Here is an 18331-nt window from a genome sequence, read left to right on the forward strand (position 1 = left end):
GTAGGATTCTCAATGTAATAGTGTATAGGACAGAAGGATGATATCTGCAGTAATGCTGTGGGACAGGACTAGGATACTCAATGTGATAGTGTATAGGACAGAAGGATGATTTCTGCAGTAATGCTGTGGGACAGGGTTAGGATACTCAATGTAATAGTGTATAGGACAGAAGGATGATATCTGCAGAAATGCTGTGTGGGATAGGGATAGGATACTCAATGTAATAGTGTATAGGACAGAAGGATGATACCTGCAGTAATGCTGTGTGGGACAGGACTAGGATACTCAATGTAATAGTGTATAGGACAGAAGGATGATATCTGCAGTAATGCTGTGTGGGACAGGACTAGGATACTCAATGTAATAGTGTATAGGACAGAAGGATAATACCTACCTGCAGTAATGCTGTGTGGGACAGGGTTAGGATACTCAATGTAATAGTGTATAGGACAGAAGGATGATACCTGCAGTAATGCTGTGTGGGACAGGGTTAGGATACTCAATGTAATAGTGTATAGGACAGAAGGATGATATCTGCAGTAATGCTGTGGGACAGGACTAGGATACTCAATGTAATAGTGTATAGGACAGAAGGATAATACCTGCAGTAATGCTGTGTGGGACAGGGTTAGTATACTCAATGTAATAGTGTATAGGACAGAAGGATAATACCTGCAGTAATGCTGTGGGACAGGACTAGGATACTCAATGTAATAGTGTATAGGACAGAAGGATGATATCTGCAGTAATGCTGTGTGGGACAGGGTTAGGATAATCAATGTAATAGTGTATAGGACAGAAGGATGACACTGCCAGTAATATAGGGTGGGATATAGGGTTAGGATACTCACAGCAACAGTGTTTAGGGCAGAAGAATGTTACCTGCAGTAATACAGGGTGGGAATTAGGGGTAGAATACTCATAGTAATGGGTAGAAGGATGATACCTGTAGTAATGCAGGGTGGAGACGAGTAGATTAAGAACATAAGAACATGCCATACTGGGTCAGACCAAGGGTCCATCAAGCCCAGCATCCTCCTTCCAACAGTGGCCAAGTCAATCCCATGTTACTGTTGGTAGTAATAGCAGTGGCTATTTTCTATGTCAACTTAATTAATAGCAGGTAATGGGCTTCTCCTCCAAGAACTTATCCAATCCTTTTTTAAACACAGCTATACTAACTGCACTAACCACATCCTCTGGCAACAAATTCCAGAGCTTTATTGTGCGCTGAGTAAAAAAGAACTTTCTCCGATTAGTTTTAAATGTGCCCCATGCTAACTTCATGGAGTGCCCCCTAGTCTTTCTATTATCCGAAAGAATAAATAACCGATTCACATCTACCCGTTCTAGACCTCTCATGATTTTAAACACCTCTATCATATCCCCCCTCAGCCGTCTCTTCTCCAAGCTGAAAAGTCCTAACCTCTTTAGTCTTTCCAGTCTCACAAGGTCCTCCTGCAATTTATCACAATCTGCTTGTGATTTAACTACTCTGAACAATTTTGTCATCTGCAAATTTGATTATGTCACTCGTCGTATTTCTTTCCAGATCATTTATAAATATATTGAACAGTAAGGGTCCCAATACAGATCCCTGAGGCACTCCACTGTCCACTCCCTTCCACTGAGAAAACTGCCCATTTAATCCTACTCTCTGTTTCCTGTCTTTTAGCCAGTTTGCAATCCACGAAAGGACATTGCCACCTATCCCATGACTTTTTACTTTTCCTAGAAGCCTCTCATGAGGAACTTTGTCAAACGCCTTCTGAAAATCCAAGTATACTATATCTACCGGTTCACCTTTATCCACATGTTTATTAACTCCTTCAACAAAATGAAGCAGATTTGTGAGGCAAGACTTGCCCTGGGTAAAGCCATGCTGACTTTGTTCCATTAAACCATGTCTTTCTATATGTTCTGTGATTTTGATGTTTAGAACACTTTCCACTATTTTTCCTGGCACTGAAGTCAGGCTAACCGGTCTGTAGTTTCCCGGATCGCCCCTGGAGCCCTTTTTAAATATGGTGGTTACATTACTTAGTGACATTTTATAGGGCAGAAGGATGATACCTGCAGTAATATAGAGTGGGATACAGGGGTAGAATATTCACAGTAACAGTGTATAGGGCAGAATAATGATTCCTCCAGTTGAACAGAGTGGGACATAGGTGTACAATATCTGCAGTAATGATAACAGTATATGGAAGAGAGCAAGACACCTGCAGTTATGAACAAGTAGGTGCAGGCATGATGAGGTCAAATTGCAAAAACCCAGGTACCTGTATGCAAATGCTTTATAAATACACCTTCTTCCTTGTTTCCCATCACTATAATGAAAGATCCTTCTTACCCAGCAGCCAGGGGGCGCATGACTCCATGATACCATCCTTGGCTGATCTGAGGATGGACTCCGGGAGCGGGATGGAATGACGCACCATGGCACCATAGAGACCGTACTCTGCCATGACGCTGCTTCTCCCCCAGCACTTTTCTCGCTTTCTCCACTTGGCCCGGCGGTTCTGGAACCAGACCTGTAAGAGTTAAAAGAAAGAAAACATGAGAGGAGCCTCAGTAATAGCAGGATGGCTGGAAGGGGGCCTCTGCTGCATGCGCCCTGACCTTCCAGGCTGTAAGGACCTGTTTCTGGAAGGGTGACTGGGGGCTGCCTCAGGGCTGAGAGGGAGGGCATTTACTGCTCTGTGTCAGGGCGATGCATTTTGGGAGAGGGCATCCCTAGAACTAACAGGTCCTGTCACTTTGCATGAGTTAGCACAGAGGATTTTGGGCTGCCGTGTAGACAGTAAAGAGAAGTGTCACCTGGCCTGAGCTAGATACATTTTTCCCTGTATGTTGGGTAAGTAGTAGGAGAAGGCTGCATTCTGCAGTATTTTCCTTCAGCCTGGTAAAGTCTCATTTGCACATGATACTTGTGTGTTTATATACAGATAAGTGTTAATGTGGCAGGAAAACCTTCTTAATGTGAGGGTTAGAGCCTTACTGAATGGCATGAAAAAAACAGCCTGGAGAGGTCGTTCCAGCTCTAAAGGGGACACAGTAGGATTGCGGTTTATCTTCCATATGGGAATTTGATTTTATTTGGATAAATGCACATAAAACCAATGCTAGGCAGACTGGATGGGCCCTTTGGTCTTTATCTGCCATCATGTACTGATTAAGATGTCAAAACATTTTGTTTTCATTATCCATACTCTCTCTTTGTACTAGATCAATTTTAATATGTACTAGAAAATTTCTCTCGATAAATATCAATGCTTGACTACGAATACCTCCTCTGTAACCAATCTTTCTTTCAGGCTGATACAATAAAGCACGGTGAGGGTAGCGCACCAATTGATGAAATTTAGATGCGTGTTAGACATGATATTCGGGCGCCCTATACAGTAAAAGTATTAGCGCATCCATAGCACACGCACTAGCTGGCGTGTAGACAACTGCACCCGCTGCATGTAAATAGGATGATAATGGCTGGATTAGCTATTACTCTTGATACAGTAATGCAAGTCCAAAGTAGCGCATTTCTAACGAGCTTTTTTAACGTGTGAATTTTTGCGCCTACCCTGACCCTGGCATTAGTGTGGTAGCGCTATTCGTGGCAGACGTATTGGATAGCATCCAAGATGGATTTTGTACACATTTTTGCTTTGCTAGCCTTTTTATTACGTATGAAAGTGAGAATAAGGAATGCTAGGCAAAGGAGAGCGATCGCTGAGAACGCCCAATGTAAAAAAAACCTGGCAGCAAGACCCGAGGAGGTTAGAAATGGTTGCCCATAAGGAAAGCGTATATTTCTCGTCATCAACCCGTTACCGACATCTTTGTTCACTCGTCTTACCTGTTGAGAAATGTCAACATCCATTCAACGCCAATTCTGGACATCTTTATCCAGTTGAAAATGGCCGAAACAAACACTTTTCCAAGGTGTCGGTTTTGGCCTATTTGGACGTTCAAGCGCCAGCAACGTGCGGGGTCTTGCCTTTGCGGATGTCCATGAGAGAAAGGGCAGTGCATGGACGTCCAAAAAAAATTGTGCAGGCTATTCTTGGTGAACTCTGAATGGTATGTTTTATGTTTTTATGTTCTTTTGTTTTTGATACAGACACTGGTACAGGCCAGAGCCATCCATGGACCGTCAGCAATGTACCTTTCACCCACTGACAACTCTCTTTGGGTTGCCCGAGCAAGATGTGGTGCGAAGGTACCCGCTCAGCTCATGGGCAATTCTGGCCCTATAGGAAGACCTGCACAGTGACTTTGACCCTGTGGCCAATTGCCACCATGCTGTGCCTGGGTTGACAAAACTTCTGGGTGCTTTACATTTTTTTGCTACCGGAAGTTTTCAGAATCCAGTTGGTATTGATGCGAGGATGACCTAGGCCTCATTCTCGTGGCACCAAGAACGGGTTACCGGTTCCTCGAGGCCAGCGCAACATCCGGGGAAGGGCCATGGGAGCAGGGCAGGCTCTCTCCCATGGAGGCACGCCTGGATGCTGTGCTGGCTCTCCAGGTGCGGTTGAACCGTGGTCTGGATGTCATGGAAGGCCTGGCATTGCAGATGGTGGCCATCTTGCAGGTCATGTGGTGTGGCCAGCAGGAAATTATTGAGCTGCTGCAATCCATGGCAGCAGCTCAAACACTGCTGGTCATGTCCCAGGCTCCACGAAGCCGGCCACTGTCTCCTCGTTGTCAGTGACGATGCTCTTTCTTGGCCACCATGGCCCTTTCCCTTCCCCATCCCTGCCTCCAATTGTAATATTTTTTTTAATATAAATATTTTATTTTTGTATTTTGATTGTTTATATATTTTTATATAGGAATAATAATAATTTGTATAAAACTTTTGGTCATTGTCCTCTGTACACAGCATTCGAGGGAGGTTGGATTTAATTGTATGATGTTACAGAAGCTGTAAGTGGTAGTGGTGGGTATGGGGGGTGTCTCAAAGGAAGATGATACAAGGGGAGAGACATGACAGATAGTTGAAGAGGGGAGGGAGATGGCAAGGACGACATAGGATCTGATATGTTTCACATTTGCTTGGGTTACAAATCATGTTTTATTTTATATCGGTGAGTAATTACCTTGAATAGTTTAGGCCCAGGGTCCCCACCTTTATCAAAACAAGAGCTCATAAATAAGAAACAGAATTAATTGCTTTCATAGATAAAATACTTTTATTTCACCAGTAGTCATGGGTGGTTCCAAGACCGCAAAGCAGTGGCTACATCTCAGATGGCGCTGATCAGTTCGTTCGTCAACCTGGAATGTACAGCCACTGCCCCTGTGATCTCGGTGCGTATTTGCTTGAGTTCCTGGAGCATTAACTCATTGTGTTGGTCCTGTCGTGACATTATTTTGGACATGAACTGCTTGCTTAGCCTATCAATACCAAATAATGCCTCTTCCAGGTCACGTGCCACTGATGCCTGATCCTGGTCTAGTGCCGCAGATGTCTCAACTGGGAATAGTACCGCAGATGTCTCATGTCTCTTGGTTCGAGATGTGACTTCGACCAGGTTAAGTGTGACAAGGCCCTGGGTATCACCAGCTAGGGATGTGCAGACCAAAAGTTTAAGTTCATAAGTCCATAAGTCGAAAGGGGGTCCCATTTGCGGTCAATATGGACATATGGAGAATTCCTTAAGTTGAGTCTATGTCCATATGTGCAAATAAAAATTTAAACCCCTCACCCGCCTTAATCCCCCCCCCAAGACTTACCACAACTCCCTGGTGGTCAAGCGGGGTCAGGACGCCATTCCTGAACTCCTTTGCAAGGAGCACGTGACGTCGGCGCCACGTCAGAGTGACGCGGCGCCGACGTGGGGAATCACGTGACGCCGCGTCACTCCGACGTGAGGCGGACGTCATGTGATTCCCCATGCGTCCGCTCCCGGACCCTCACGGAACTTTTGGCCAGCTTTGGTAAGTCTTGGGGGGGGGATTAAGGAGGGTGAGGGGTTTAAATTTTTATTTAGATCAACAATCGCGATTTCCAACGTATTCAACATAGCTGTGTTGAATAAGTTGGAAATCCGATCGTTTAAGCCTCATCTTTTTTTTAAGTTAAAAAAAATAAGTTGCGTTTTCCATTTAAGTTCAAAACGAATGCACACCCCTATCACCAGCCTATACTTGTTCACTGGGGGAGTCCTCATTGAACTTTGGGAAAACAAATTCCAGCATGGAAATGGATTCATTTTCTTCCTCTGCGTCATCTGCCTCATTGACTCCATCTGTGGAGAAAAATGGAGAAAGACAAGTTGAAGTTCCAGATCTCAACTGTTGCCCTCCAAAGAGCCCTAAAGAAAAACATGCAATGCAAACAAGATGGCACCAAATGTATAGCTTCACTTGCTACAGTGCAGCCACACCGGCCACAACCTTTGGCCGCAAAGAACTCAGAACAAGCTCCTTGCATGGTGGTTCTCCGCTGGTCCCCATTGCTGCCGCCTCGATTTTGGCAGCCTTTTGTTTAACCTCCCTTCTAGTGTTGCGCCACCACTGCTGGACCAGAATGACCTCCCTGGGCATAACAGACAGGAAGCTAACATCCAGCGCAATCCTCTCCCAAATCCATTTCTTCGTAGAGCAAGAAACCTTTGATTTGAAGAGAACTTAGTAGTTCTCACAGACAGCGCAGCACAGTAGCTCCTTCTCGGCGTCCGTAAAGTGAGCATCACGGTTTCGCTTCTTGGAGGATTGTTCTACAGCTAGTGCCTGCCTACTCTTGCAGATCTCCAGCCTCTGTCTCCACCTGTGACATGGTACGTTTTGCTGCCATGGCAACTGATGTCTGAATGAAATAAAACAGAAGAAATGGAATTAATGAAAGCAATACTGGCCACATGGCTAGTGTTAAGAGTCACTGGTACATGCAGTTTATGGTCACAACAAAGAAAAAAGGCACATGAATAGCGGGGCCACCGAGCATGGGCGTTCCCGCTTCTATCCAGGATGTTCATGGCTCCGGGCGTCCATAACTGCATCTCTTACCTGTTCAAAGTAAAGGGTTACCAATGCTGATCTTCCAATTGCTCTAATATGAAAAGCACCAGTTCAAGCCAACTTCTATAATACTGACCCGAACTGAATAGAAAAGGACAGCGATTTATATACCTACCTCCGAGGCAGGACTATCACGCACCACTTGACGTCACGGTGGGGGAGCAATGACATGTTAGGAATCATCAATGAAAAATTGGAAAAGGATAAATTGGAAACTCTTGTTTACTATTATTTGTTGTTATTTGTCATAATTACAATTGACATGTATGCCCTTTTGACAGAAGTTCAACGCATTCTCCAGCACACGAGAGATACTCTATAGACGTCTGATACAGTAGTGCTGTGGACACTTTTTTTGACTTCCATGCGCTTTTTTGGCATCATTTTCATTTGTGTCTTATTTGAATACTGTATCGTGCATCTAAGAAAATCTTTAGCGCATCTGTATTGTATCAGCCTGTATGTTTTTGTTGAGTTATAATTATGAATGTTACTTTGTAAACCGTTGTGATCTAGACATGGAAATATGGTATAGAAAATGTCTAAATAAATGAAATATGTACTATGTTACTGCACTATAGTGTGCACTATATATGTTATCTGCTGTCATGTACTAAGTTACTGCATATCAATTAAGAACATGCCATACCTGGTCAGACCAAGGGTCCATCAAGCCCAGCATCCTGCTTCCAACAGTGCCCAATCCAGGCCATAAGAACCTGGCAAGTAACCAAAAACTAAGTCTATTCCAGCTGAGGAGGGATATGAGAGAGGTCTTTAAGATCATGAGAGGTCTTGAATGAGGAGATGTGACTCGGTTATTTACACTTTCAGATAATAGAAGGACTAGGGGGCATTCCATGAAGTTAGCAAGTAGCACATTTAAGACTAATCGGAGAAACTTATTTTTCACTCAATGCACAATTAAACTCTGGAATTTGTTGCTAGGGGATGTGGTTAGTGCAGTTAGTGTAGCTGGGTTAAAAAAAGGTTTGGATAAGTTCTTGGAGGAGAAGTCCATTAACTACTATTAATCAAGCTTACTTAGGGAATAGCAACTGCTATTAATTGCATCAGTAGCATGGGATCTTCTGGGTAATTGCCAGATCCTTGTAGCCTGGTTTGGCCTCTGTTGGAAACAGGATGCTGGGCTTGATGGACCCTTGGTCTGACCTAGCATGTCAATTTCTTATGTTCTTTTATTCTTACTGTTGCTAGTAATAGCAGTGACAATTTTCTAAGTAAACTTAATTAATAGCAGGTAATGGACTTCTCCTCCAAGAACTTATCCAATCCTTTTTTAAACACCGCTACACCAACTGCACTAACCACATCCTCTGGCAACAAATTCCAGAGTTTAATTGTGCGTTGAGTGAAAAAGAACTTTCTCCGATTAGTTTTAAATGTGCCACATGCTAACTTCATAAGAACATAAGAACATGCCATACTGGGTCAGACCAAGGGTCCATCAAGCCCAGCATCCTGTTTCCAACAGTGGCCAATCCAGGCCATAAGAACCTGGCAAGTACCCAAAAACTAAGTCTATTGTCTAAGTCATGGAGTGCCCCCTAGTCTTTCTATAATCTGAAAGATTAAATAACAGATTCCCATCTACCTGTTCTAGACCTCTCATGATTTTAAACACCTCTATCATATCCCCCCTCAGCCGTCTCTTCTCCAAGCTGAACAGCCCTAACCTCATTAACCTTTCCTCATAGGGGAGCTGTTCCGTCCCCTTTATCATTTTGGTTGCCCTTCTCTGTACCTTCTCCATTGCAATTATATCTTTTTTGAGATGCGGCGACCAGAATTGTACACAGTATTCAAGGTGCGGTCTCACCATGGAGCGATACAGAGGAATTATGACATTTTCTGTTTATTAACCATTCCCTTCCCAATAATTCCCAACATTCTGTTTGCTTCTTTGACTGCTGCAGCACACTGAGCCGACGATTTCAATGTGTTCTCCACTATGACGCCTAGAAGTCTCTTTCTTGGGTTGTAGCACCTAATATGGAAGCTAACATTCGGGCCGATAAAGTAAACTCCGCTGGAGAGCGGGTGAACGCCCGCTCTCCCGGCGCGCGCACAGGCCACTGTCCTGTGTGCGCGATTCTCTATTTAAATGAGGCCCGGCAGTAGAAACAGACAAAAGGAGGCGCTAGGGGCACTAGCGCGTCCCTTGCGCCTCCTTTTGGACTGGAGCGGCGGCTGTCAGCGGGTTTGACAGCCTACACTCAATTTTGCCCGCTGAAAGCCATGGGCTCAGAAACCGAACGCCGGCAAAATTGAGCGTCCGGTTTTCGACCTGACAGCCACGGGCCGACTTTAAATTTTTTTTTTTTCCCTTCGGGACCTCCAACTTAATATCGCCATGATATTAAGTCGGAGGGTGCACAGAAAAGCAGTTTTTACTGCTTTTCTGTGCACTTTCCCGGTGCCCGAAGAAATTAGTGCCTACCTTTGGGTAGACGCTAATTTCTGAAAGCAAAATGTGCGGCTTGGCTGCACATTTTGTTTTCTGAATCGCGCGGGAATACCTAATAGGGCCATCAACATGCATTTGCATGTTGCGGGCACTATTAGGTTAGGGGGATTGGACGCACGTTTTCAGCCCCTTACTGAATAAGGGGTAACGCTAGTGCGTCGAAAATGCGCGTCCAGTGGCGGGTTAACAGTGAGTACTGTATCGGCCCGATTGTGTAACTATAGCATGGGTTATTTTTCCCTATATGCATCACCTTGCACTTATCCACATTAAATTTCATCTGCCATTTGGATGCCCAATTTTCCAGTCTCACAAGGTCTTCCTGCAATTTATCACAATCTGCTTGTGATTTAACTACTCTGAACAATTTTGTATCATCTGTAAATTTGATTATCTCACTCGTCGCATTTCTTTCCAGATCATTTATAAATATACTGAAAAGTAAGGGTCCCAATACAGATCCCTGAGGCACTCCACTGTCCACTCCCTTCCACTGAGAAAATTGCCCATTTAATCCTACTCTGTTTCCTGTCTTTTAGCCAGTTTGCAATCCACGAAAGGACATCGCCACCTATCCCATGACTTTTTACTTTTCCTAGAAGCCTCTCATGAGGAACTTTGTCAAACGCCTTCTGAAAATCCAAGTATACTATATCTACCGGTTCACCTTTATCCACATGTTTATTAACTCCTTCAAAAAAGTGAAGCAGATTTGTGAGGCAAGACTTGCCCTGGGTAAAGCCATGCTGACTTTGTTCCATTAAACCATGTCTTTCTATATGTTCTGTGATTTTGATGTTTAGAACACTTTCCACTATTTTTCCTGGCACTGAAGTCAGGCTAACCGGTCTGTAGTTTCCCGGATCGCCCCTGGAGCCCTTTTTAAATATTGGGGTTACATTAGCCACCCTCCAGTGTTCAGGTACAATGGATGATTTTAATGATAGGTTACAAATTTTTACTAATAGATTTGAAATTTCATTTCCTAGTGTGTAGCCAGATGGACTCAGAACAAGTGGGGTATAGTGTGCTCGTGCTAGCAGTTGGAGACGGATCTGACGTCAGCACGGGGTACATATACCCCCACAGGAAGTGAAGCAACTCAGTAATTTCTGTCTCCAAAGCAGTTTGGAGCTCCTGCACGCTCGCTGAGCGTGTTTTCCAAATCTACTTTCTACTTACAAATTTCTCAGGCAATTCCAGGCCCCAGTACTATGGAGGCATCTACGCAGAACCCCCTTCTGGAGGGTCTTCGTCCCACAGCCCGCCATTTTCCCTTCCTGCAAGCGGCGCAACAGCTGATCGATCTGGAGTGGAATGCGCCGGAGGCCTTATTCAAAGGGGGTCGGGCCCTGTCCGGCATGTACCCCCTGGACCCGGCAATCAAGGACATGCTGGCGGGCCCTAAGGTGGACGCCTTGGTCAGCGCTGTGGTCAAGCGCACTACCATTCCAGTGGAGGGGGGGCGGGGCGGCCCTCAAGGAGCCTCATGACCGACGCCTGGACGCCATCCTGAAACAGACCTTTGAGGTAGCAGCTCTGTCTCTGAGGATTGCAACCTGCTGCACAGTGGTAACGCGTTCCTGTTTGTCACAGGTCAGGAACAATGCTCCGGCAGCGGACATGGAGTCAGCTCTCTCGTTCCTTACGGATGCCACCTCCGACCTAGTCCATACGACAGCCAAGGGGGTCTCATCCTCAGTAGCAGCCAGGAGGCAGCTCTGGATACGGAACTGGTCAGCCGACGCCCCTTCTAAGACACGTCTCACTAGAATGCCGTTCAAGGGGTCTCTTCTGTTTGGCAGTGACCTAGATAAACTGGCCAGCACATGGGGTGCCTCTCCAGTACCTCGACTGCCGGAAGACAGGTCCAAGAGGAACCAGCGCACCTTTCCGAGGCCCTCCAGAGGTAGAAGCTCCCAACGCTTCACTCCCTATAGAAGTCGCTACCAGGCACCTCGTCCTCAGGCCAGGAACCAGTCCTTTCGGACCAAGCAGCGGGGAGGGGAGAAGAGGGGAGCCGGTTCGGGTCCCGGCCGCACCCCACAATGAGAATCAGCCGATCCATCCGGGGGTCGAAGCCATAGGGGGCAGGTTAACCATCTTCTACCCCAGATGGGTCGAGATTACGTCAGACCAGTGGGTCCTCGCCATCATCCGAGAGGGGTATTATCTGGACTTCCATCACATCCCTCCGGACACGTTTGTGGAATCTCCATGTCCAAGCCACAAGAAAACAGCACTGGAAGCTACCCTGGCGAGGCTCCTGTCCTTGAAAGCCATAATCCCAGTACCTGCATGGGAAATGGATTCTGGGCACTGTTCCATTTATTTCATGGTACCCAAGAAAGAGGGCACTTTCCGGCCCGTATTGGACCTCAAGTCGGTCAACCGATACTTAAGAGTCCCACGGTTTCGCATGGAAACTCTGCGCTCAGTTAAGACCGCAGTACAGCCAAGGGAATTCCTCACGGCCTTAGACTTTTCAGAAGCCTACCTGCATATCCCGATCCATCGGGATCACCAGCGCTACCTACGCTTCAAGGTTCTGGGACAACACTTCCAATTCCGGGCTTTGCCCTTCGGGTTAGCCACGGCGCCGCGGACCTTCACCAAGGTGATCGTAGCAGTAGCAGCGGCGCTCAGACGGGAAGGTATCCTTGTCCATCCCTACCTAGACGATTGGCTGATCAGAGCGAAATCACGAGAAGAGAGCCATCGGCAACCGACAGAGTGATCGCCCTTCTGGAAAGCCTGGGATGGGTAGTCAACCTAAGCAAGAGTTGCCTACAGCCTTCCCAATCACTGGAATACCTGGGAGTCCGGTTCGACACCCAGGCAGACAAAGTCAGCCTAACCACCAAGAGAAGGTTAAAGCTCCAGACCCGTCTACGGTCCCTGATGGGAGCCAGCCGGCCCATAGCCTGGGATTACCTGCAGGTTCTCGGTCTCATGGCATCCACCCTGGAAGTGGTACCATGGGCAAGGGCCCATATGAGACCATTACAACACTCCCTCCTCTCTCGGTGGAGCCCACGTGTACAGAATTACACCGTACATCTATCTCTACCCGCCAGAGTGCGGACCCAGCTACGGTGGTGGTTACAGTCCGACCACACGAGCAGGGGGTCGAAGATGTCCTCCCCCACGTGGACCCTGCTCACCACAGATGCCAGCCTGAGCGGATGGGGAGCACACTGCGAAGAGCTCACCGCCCAAGGGCGGTGGAACAGAGTGGAGTCGGGATGGAACATCAACCGTCTAGAGGCACGGGCAGTCCGATTAGCCTGCCTGCGATTTGCTCACAGATTGAAGAACAGAGCAGTCAGAGTGATGTCCGACAACGCCACCACGGTGGCATACATCAACCGACAGGGTGGAACCAGAAGCCAACAAGTGTCCCTAGAGATAGCCCCGCTGATGGCTTGGGCAGAGGCGAATCTCCAGGACATCTCCACCGTCCACATTGCCGGAAGGGACAACACAGCGGCAGACTTCCTCAGCAGGGAAAGCCTAAATCCGGGAGAGTGGCAGCTGTCCCCCACAGCCTTCCAGATCGTGGATCAGTGGGGGATTCCGGACATGGACCTGTTAGCGGACAGGTCCAATGCTCAAGTACCCAGATACTTCAGCCGCAAGCGAGATCCGTTCTCTCACGGGATTGACGCCCTGGTTCAGCCATGGCCTCCAGAGACTCTGCTATACGCCTTTCCTCCGTGGCCCCTGCTGGGCGCCCTGCTTCACAAGATTCAGAGACACAGAGGCCTAGTTCTTCTAGTGGCACCAGATTGGCCCAGAAGACCTTGGTACGCGGACATGAGAAGACTACTGGCAGGGGAGCCCCTTCCCCTACCTCCTCTCAGGGACCTGCTTTGTCAAGGTCCCATCCTCCACGAGGATCCGGCTCAATTCTCTCTTACGGTCTGGCCATTGAGAGGGCTAGACTGAAGAAAAGAGGTTACTCGGAGCCGGTGATAGATACACTCCTCCGAGCTCGCAAGTTTTCCACATCACTCACATATATAAGGATCTGGAGAGTATTTGAAGCCTGGTGCGACACTCAAAGCACCAATCCACATGCGACCACAATCCCTATTGTTCTGGATTTCCTGCAGTATGGGCTTCAGAAGGGTCTCTCCCTAAGCTCCATCAAGGTTCAGGTGGCTGCGCTGTCTTGCTACGGTCCCAGGAGGGATGGCAAGACCATTGCCACGCACCCAGATGTTTCCCGCTTCCTGAAAGGAGTCAAGCACATTCGTCCGCCACTGAAGTGGCCAGTGCCCCTGTGGAACCTCAACATTGTTTTGGATTTCCTCGCAGGATCCACCTTCAGACCCCTTCGGGGCCTGTCTCTCCTTTCGCTAACTTTGAAGATGGTGTTCTTGCTGGCGGTGTGTTCCGCACGCCGCATCTCAGAGCTACAAGCACTGTCCTGCCGTGATCCCTTTTTGCGAATCACTCCTGAGGCTATCCATCTTTGCACGGTTCCCTCCTTTTTACCTAAAGTGGTCTCACAGTTTCACCTCAACCAAACCATATCTTTGCCAACCACGGCGGGTTTGAAGAAATCTGAAGAAGGGCGTTTGTTACGCCATCTCGACATCGGCAGATTGCTGCCCAGATACCTGGAAAAGACAGAAGCAGTAAGAAAGACGGACCATCTGTTCGTCCTTCACAGCGGGAAGAAGCAAGGGGAAGCGGCCTCTTGGCCTACCATAGCCCGTTGGATCAAAGAAGTTATCAGAGCGGCCTACGTAGAGGCTGGAAAGTCACCACCTGTACAGGTCAAGGCTCATTCTACCAGAGCACAAGCAGCATCTTGGGCAGAATCGAGGATGCTGTCGCCCGCAGAAATAGGCAGCGACATGGTCCTCCCTCCATACCTTTTTCCAGATTTTACCATCTGGATGTCCAGGCCAGGGAGGACACAGCATTTGCGAGGGCAGTCCTACGCGGTCTTCAGGCAGCCTCCCGCCCAGTCCGGGAGTAAAGCTTTTGTACATCCCACTTGTTCTGAGTCCATCTGGCTACACACTAGGAAATGCTAAGATTACTTACCTGATAATCTCCTTTTCCTTAGTGTAGACAGATGGACTCAGCATCCCGCCCGGCTGCCGGTGTACATGGGTTTCACCAATTCAAGGTAAGCCATGGCAGTTTCTTACATAAGAGCATCCACTCTACCAGGTGTCGACGCCTTCCGGTTGGAAGCGCTGGCGGTCTCCAGCTACTATCAATCGGTAAGGGGAATCCTGTTTCACTAAGTCATTGATCGGTCAGTACACATATATCCATAACAGCTTTTGCAAGGAAGATTACTGAATTGCTTCACTTCCTGTGGGGGTATATTTATTTATTTATTTATTTATTTATTTATTTATTTATTATTTTTATTATACCGAATTTCATGACTGGAATCACATCAACCTGGTTTACAATTAACAATGTGTGTAAGGCAGAGAGTAACATAATAAACAATATTCCCCATTCAAACTTCAAATACAGAAAACAATATTATGGATGTGAGAAAGTTACAATAAAACAGGGAAAATTAACTAGGATCTGGAAAGGGGAGAAACTGAACAAAGAAATATTTACATTTCAGCCAATTGCATCAATTAATATATATATATTATAATATTGTGTATATATAGTAATATAGCAAAAATGAATATATATGATGCGGTTGTGGAGGAAGAAAATATGGTGCTGTGTATGAGTGTGAAGTTCGTGGGTTTTTATTTCAATCCATATTTTTGAATAATAGAAAGTGCTGAAGTGTGGAGGTTTTAATCAAGGGCTGGGAATGCTTTTTTAAAAAGCCAAGTTTTTAGTCTTTTCCTAAATGTTAGAGTGCATGGTTCTTGCTCAAGTCAGGTGGGATAGAGTTCCAAAGAGTTGGACCTGCTGAGGAGAAAGCTCTGAGACTGTAGGATTTATGTTGGTAGGTTTTGGCATGTGGGACCTGAAGTGATTCTTTGTAGTATTCCCTGATGGGTCTGGCGGATGTGTGTTTTTTGAAAGGGATTTGTAGGTCGAGTTGAGTGTGTTGGTGGATGGCCTTGTAGATGATAGTGATGGATTTATACATAATTCTGTAGTGGATCGGTAACCAATGAAGGTCTTTGAGGATAGGGGAGATGTGGTCGATTTTCCTGGAGTTTGTAAGGATCCTGGCTGCTGTGTTGTGTACCATTAGTAGAGGCTTGGTATAGGAAGCTGGGAGGCCTAATAGTAGTGAGTTGCAATAATCTAGTTTGGAGAAGATTATTGCTTGCAAGATTGTTCTAAAGTCCTGAGTGTGGAAAAGTGGCTTTATTCTTTTCAGAATATGTAATTTGTGGAAGCAATCTTTGGTGGTTTGGTTAATGAATGGTTTGAGGTTAAGACGGTTATCTAAGATGGCTCCTAGGTCTCTTACGTGAGCTGTTTGAAGGAGGGCTGGTGGCTTTGAATGTGTGTTGTTGTTTTCCGGTGATATAAGCAGATATTCCGTTTTCGACGCATTGAGGACTAGGTTTAGGCTGTTGAGGAGGAGTTTGATTTCTAATAAGCAACTATCCCAGTATTCCATTGTTATCGAGTGATTCTTTTATAGGGATCACAATCTGTACGTCGTCTGCGAAGAGGAAGTGTTTCAGGCTTAATTTTGTGAGTAGTTGACATAGTGGTAGAAGGTAGACATTGAAAAGCGTGGGTGAAAGCGATGAACCTTGCGGCACCCCTCTGGTAGAGGGGTGATATTGGGATTCTGTATTATGAATTTTGACCCTATATCCTCTGTTTTCCAGGAAGGTTTTGAACCAAGTTAGTGAAGCCCCTGTCACTCCTATGTTTGCCAGTTGTTTTAGAAGGAGGTAATGGTTGACGGTGTCAAAGGCCGCCAAGAAGTTGAGGAGGATTAGTAAAAATGCTTTGCCTTTATCGATTCCGGAGAGAAGGAAGTCCGTGAGTGAGAGGAGTAGCGTTTTGGTGCTTGCGGCTTAGCGAAAACCATATTGGTTTGGAGACAGAATACTGTGTTCTTCCAAGTAGTTGGAGAGTTGAGTGTTCACCAATCTTTCCATAATTTTGGCTATGAATGGGAGGTTGGAAATAGGGCGGAAGTTGTTGGGATCTGTACCCGTGCTGATGTAAGATCCGTCTCCAACTGCTAGCACGAGCACACTATACCCACTTGTTCTGAGTCCATCTGTCTACACTAAGGAAAAGGAGATTATCAGGTAAGTAATCTCAGCATTTTTGAGTTCCTTCAGATCTCTGGGGTGTATACCATCCGGTTCAGGTGATTTACTACTCTTCAGTTTGTCAATCAGGCCTACCACATCTTCTAGGTTCACCGTGATTTGATTCAGTCCATCTGAATCATTACCCATGAAAACCTTCTCCAGTACGGATACCTCCCCAACATCCTTTTCAGTAAACACCGAAGAAAAGAAATCATTCAATCTTTCCTTGATGGCCTTATCTTCTCTAAGTTCCCCTATAACCCCTCGATCATCTAATGGTCCAACTGACTCCCTCACAGGCTTTCTGCTTCGGATATATTTTAAAAAAGTTTTTACTGTGAGTTTTTGCCTCTATGGCCAACTTCTTTTCAGATTCTCTCTTAGCCTGTCTTATCAATGTCTTATATTTAACTTGCCAACGTTTATGCATTATCCTATTTTCTTCTATTGGATCCTTCTTCCAATTTTTGAATGAAGATCTTTTGGCTAAAATAGCTTCTTTCACCTCCCCTTTTAACCATGCCGGTAATCGTTTTGCCTTCTTTCTACCTTTCTTAATGTGCGGAATACATCTGGACTGGGCTTCTAGGATGGTATTTTTTTAACAATGACCACGCCTCTTGCACATTTTCCCTTTTGAAAGTTTAGCACTATAGCCGTGGATTTGCTTACTGTCCCCCTTCCAGTCATTAATTCAAATGTGATCATGGGATCGGAGGCGATGTCCTTTTGTGGATTACAAACTGGCTAAAAGACAGGAAACAGAGAGTAGGATTAAATGGACAATTTTCTCATTGGAAGGGTGTGGGCAATGGAGTGCCTCAGGGATCTGTATTGGGACCCTTACTTTTCAATATATTTATAAATGATCTGGAAAGGAATACGACGAGTGAGGTAATCAAATTTGCAGATGATACAAAATTATTCAGAGTAGTTAAATCATAAGCAGATTGTGATAAATTGCAGGAGGTCCTTGTGAGACTGGAAAATTGGGCATCCAAATGGCAGATGAAATTTAATGTGATTAAGTGCAAGGTGATGCATATAGGGAAAAATAACCCATGCTATAGTTACACAGTGTTAGGTTCCATATTAGGAGCTACCACCCAGGAAAAAGATCTAAGCATCATAGTGGATAATACTTTAAAATCATCGGCTCAGTGTGCTGCGGCAGTCAAAAAAGCAAACAGAATGTTGGGAATTATTAGGAAGGGAATGGTGAATAAAACGGAAAGTGTCATAATGCCTCTGTATCGCTCCATGGTGAGACCGCACCTTGAATACTGTGTACAATTCTTGTCGCCGCATCTCAAAAAAGATATAATTGCGATGGAGAAGGTACAGAGAAGGGCAACCAAAATGATAAAGGGGATGGAACAGCTCCCCTATGAGGAAAGGCTTAAGAGGTTAGGACTGTTCAGCTTGGAGAAGAGACAGCTGAGAGGGGGATGTGATAGAGGTGTACACGCCGTGACCGGAGACCTGCGCGACCGGCGCCGGAGCCCCACCGGGGGAAGGTCAGGTCAGTACACGGCCCTCCCCACCCGGGGGACCCCGACGCCAGCCGCGTGCGCCGAGGCCCAAAGCC

The 18331-nt window shown here is 46.1% G+C and overlaps 1 protein-coding gene across 1 annotated transcript in view; it reads right to left on the bottom strand.

Moving 5' to 3' along the window:
- The window catches only part of LOC115089351 (visual system homeobox 2-like), a 205117-nt gene that overhangs the window by 37773 nt on the left and 149013 nt on the right, over nucleotides 1-18331 (bottom strand). Inside the window, 1 exon segment of the mRNA XM_029597440.1 lies at nucleotides 2354-2534. Coding sequence (XP_029453300.1) covers nucleotides 2354-2534 — 181 coding nt within the window.

The sequence above is a fragment of the Rhinatrema bivittatum genome, chromosome 4 (assembly GCF_901001135.1).
Source record: "Rhinatrema bivittatum chromosome 4, aRhiBiv1.1, whole genome shotgun sequence".
Lineage (NCBI taxonomy): Eukaryota > Metazoa > Chordata > Amphibia > Gymnophiona > Rhinatrematidae > Rhinatrema > Rhinatrema bivittatum.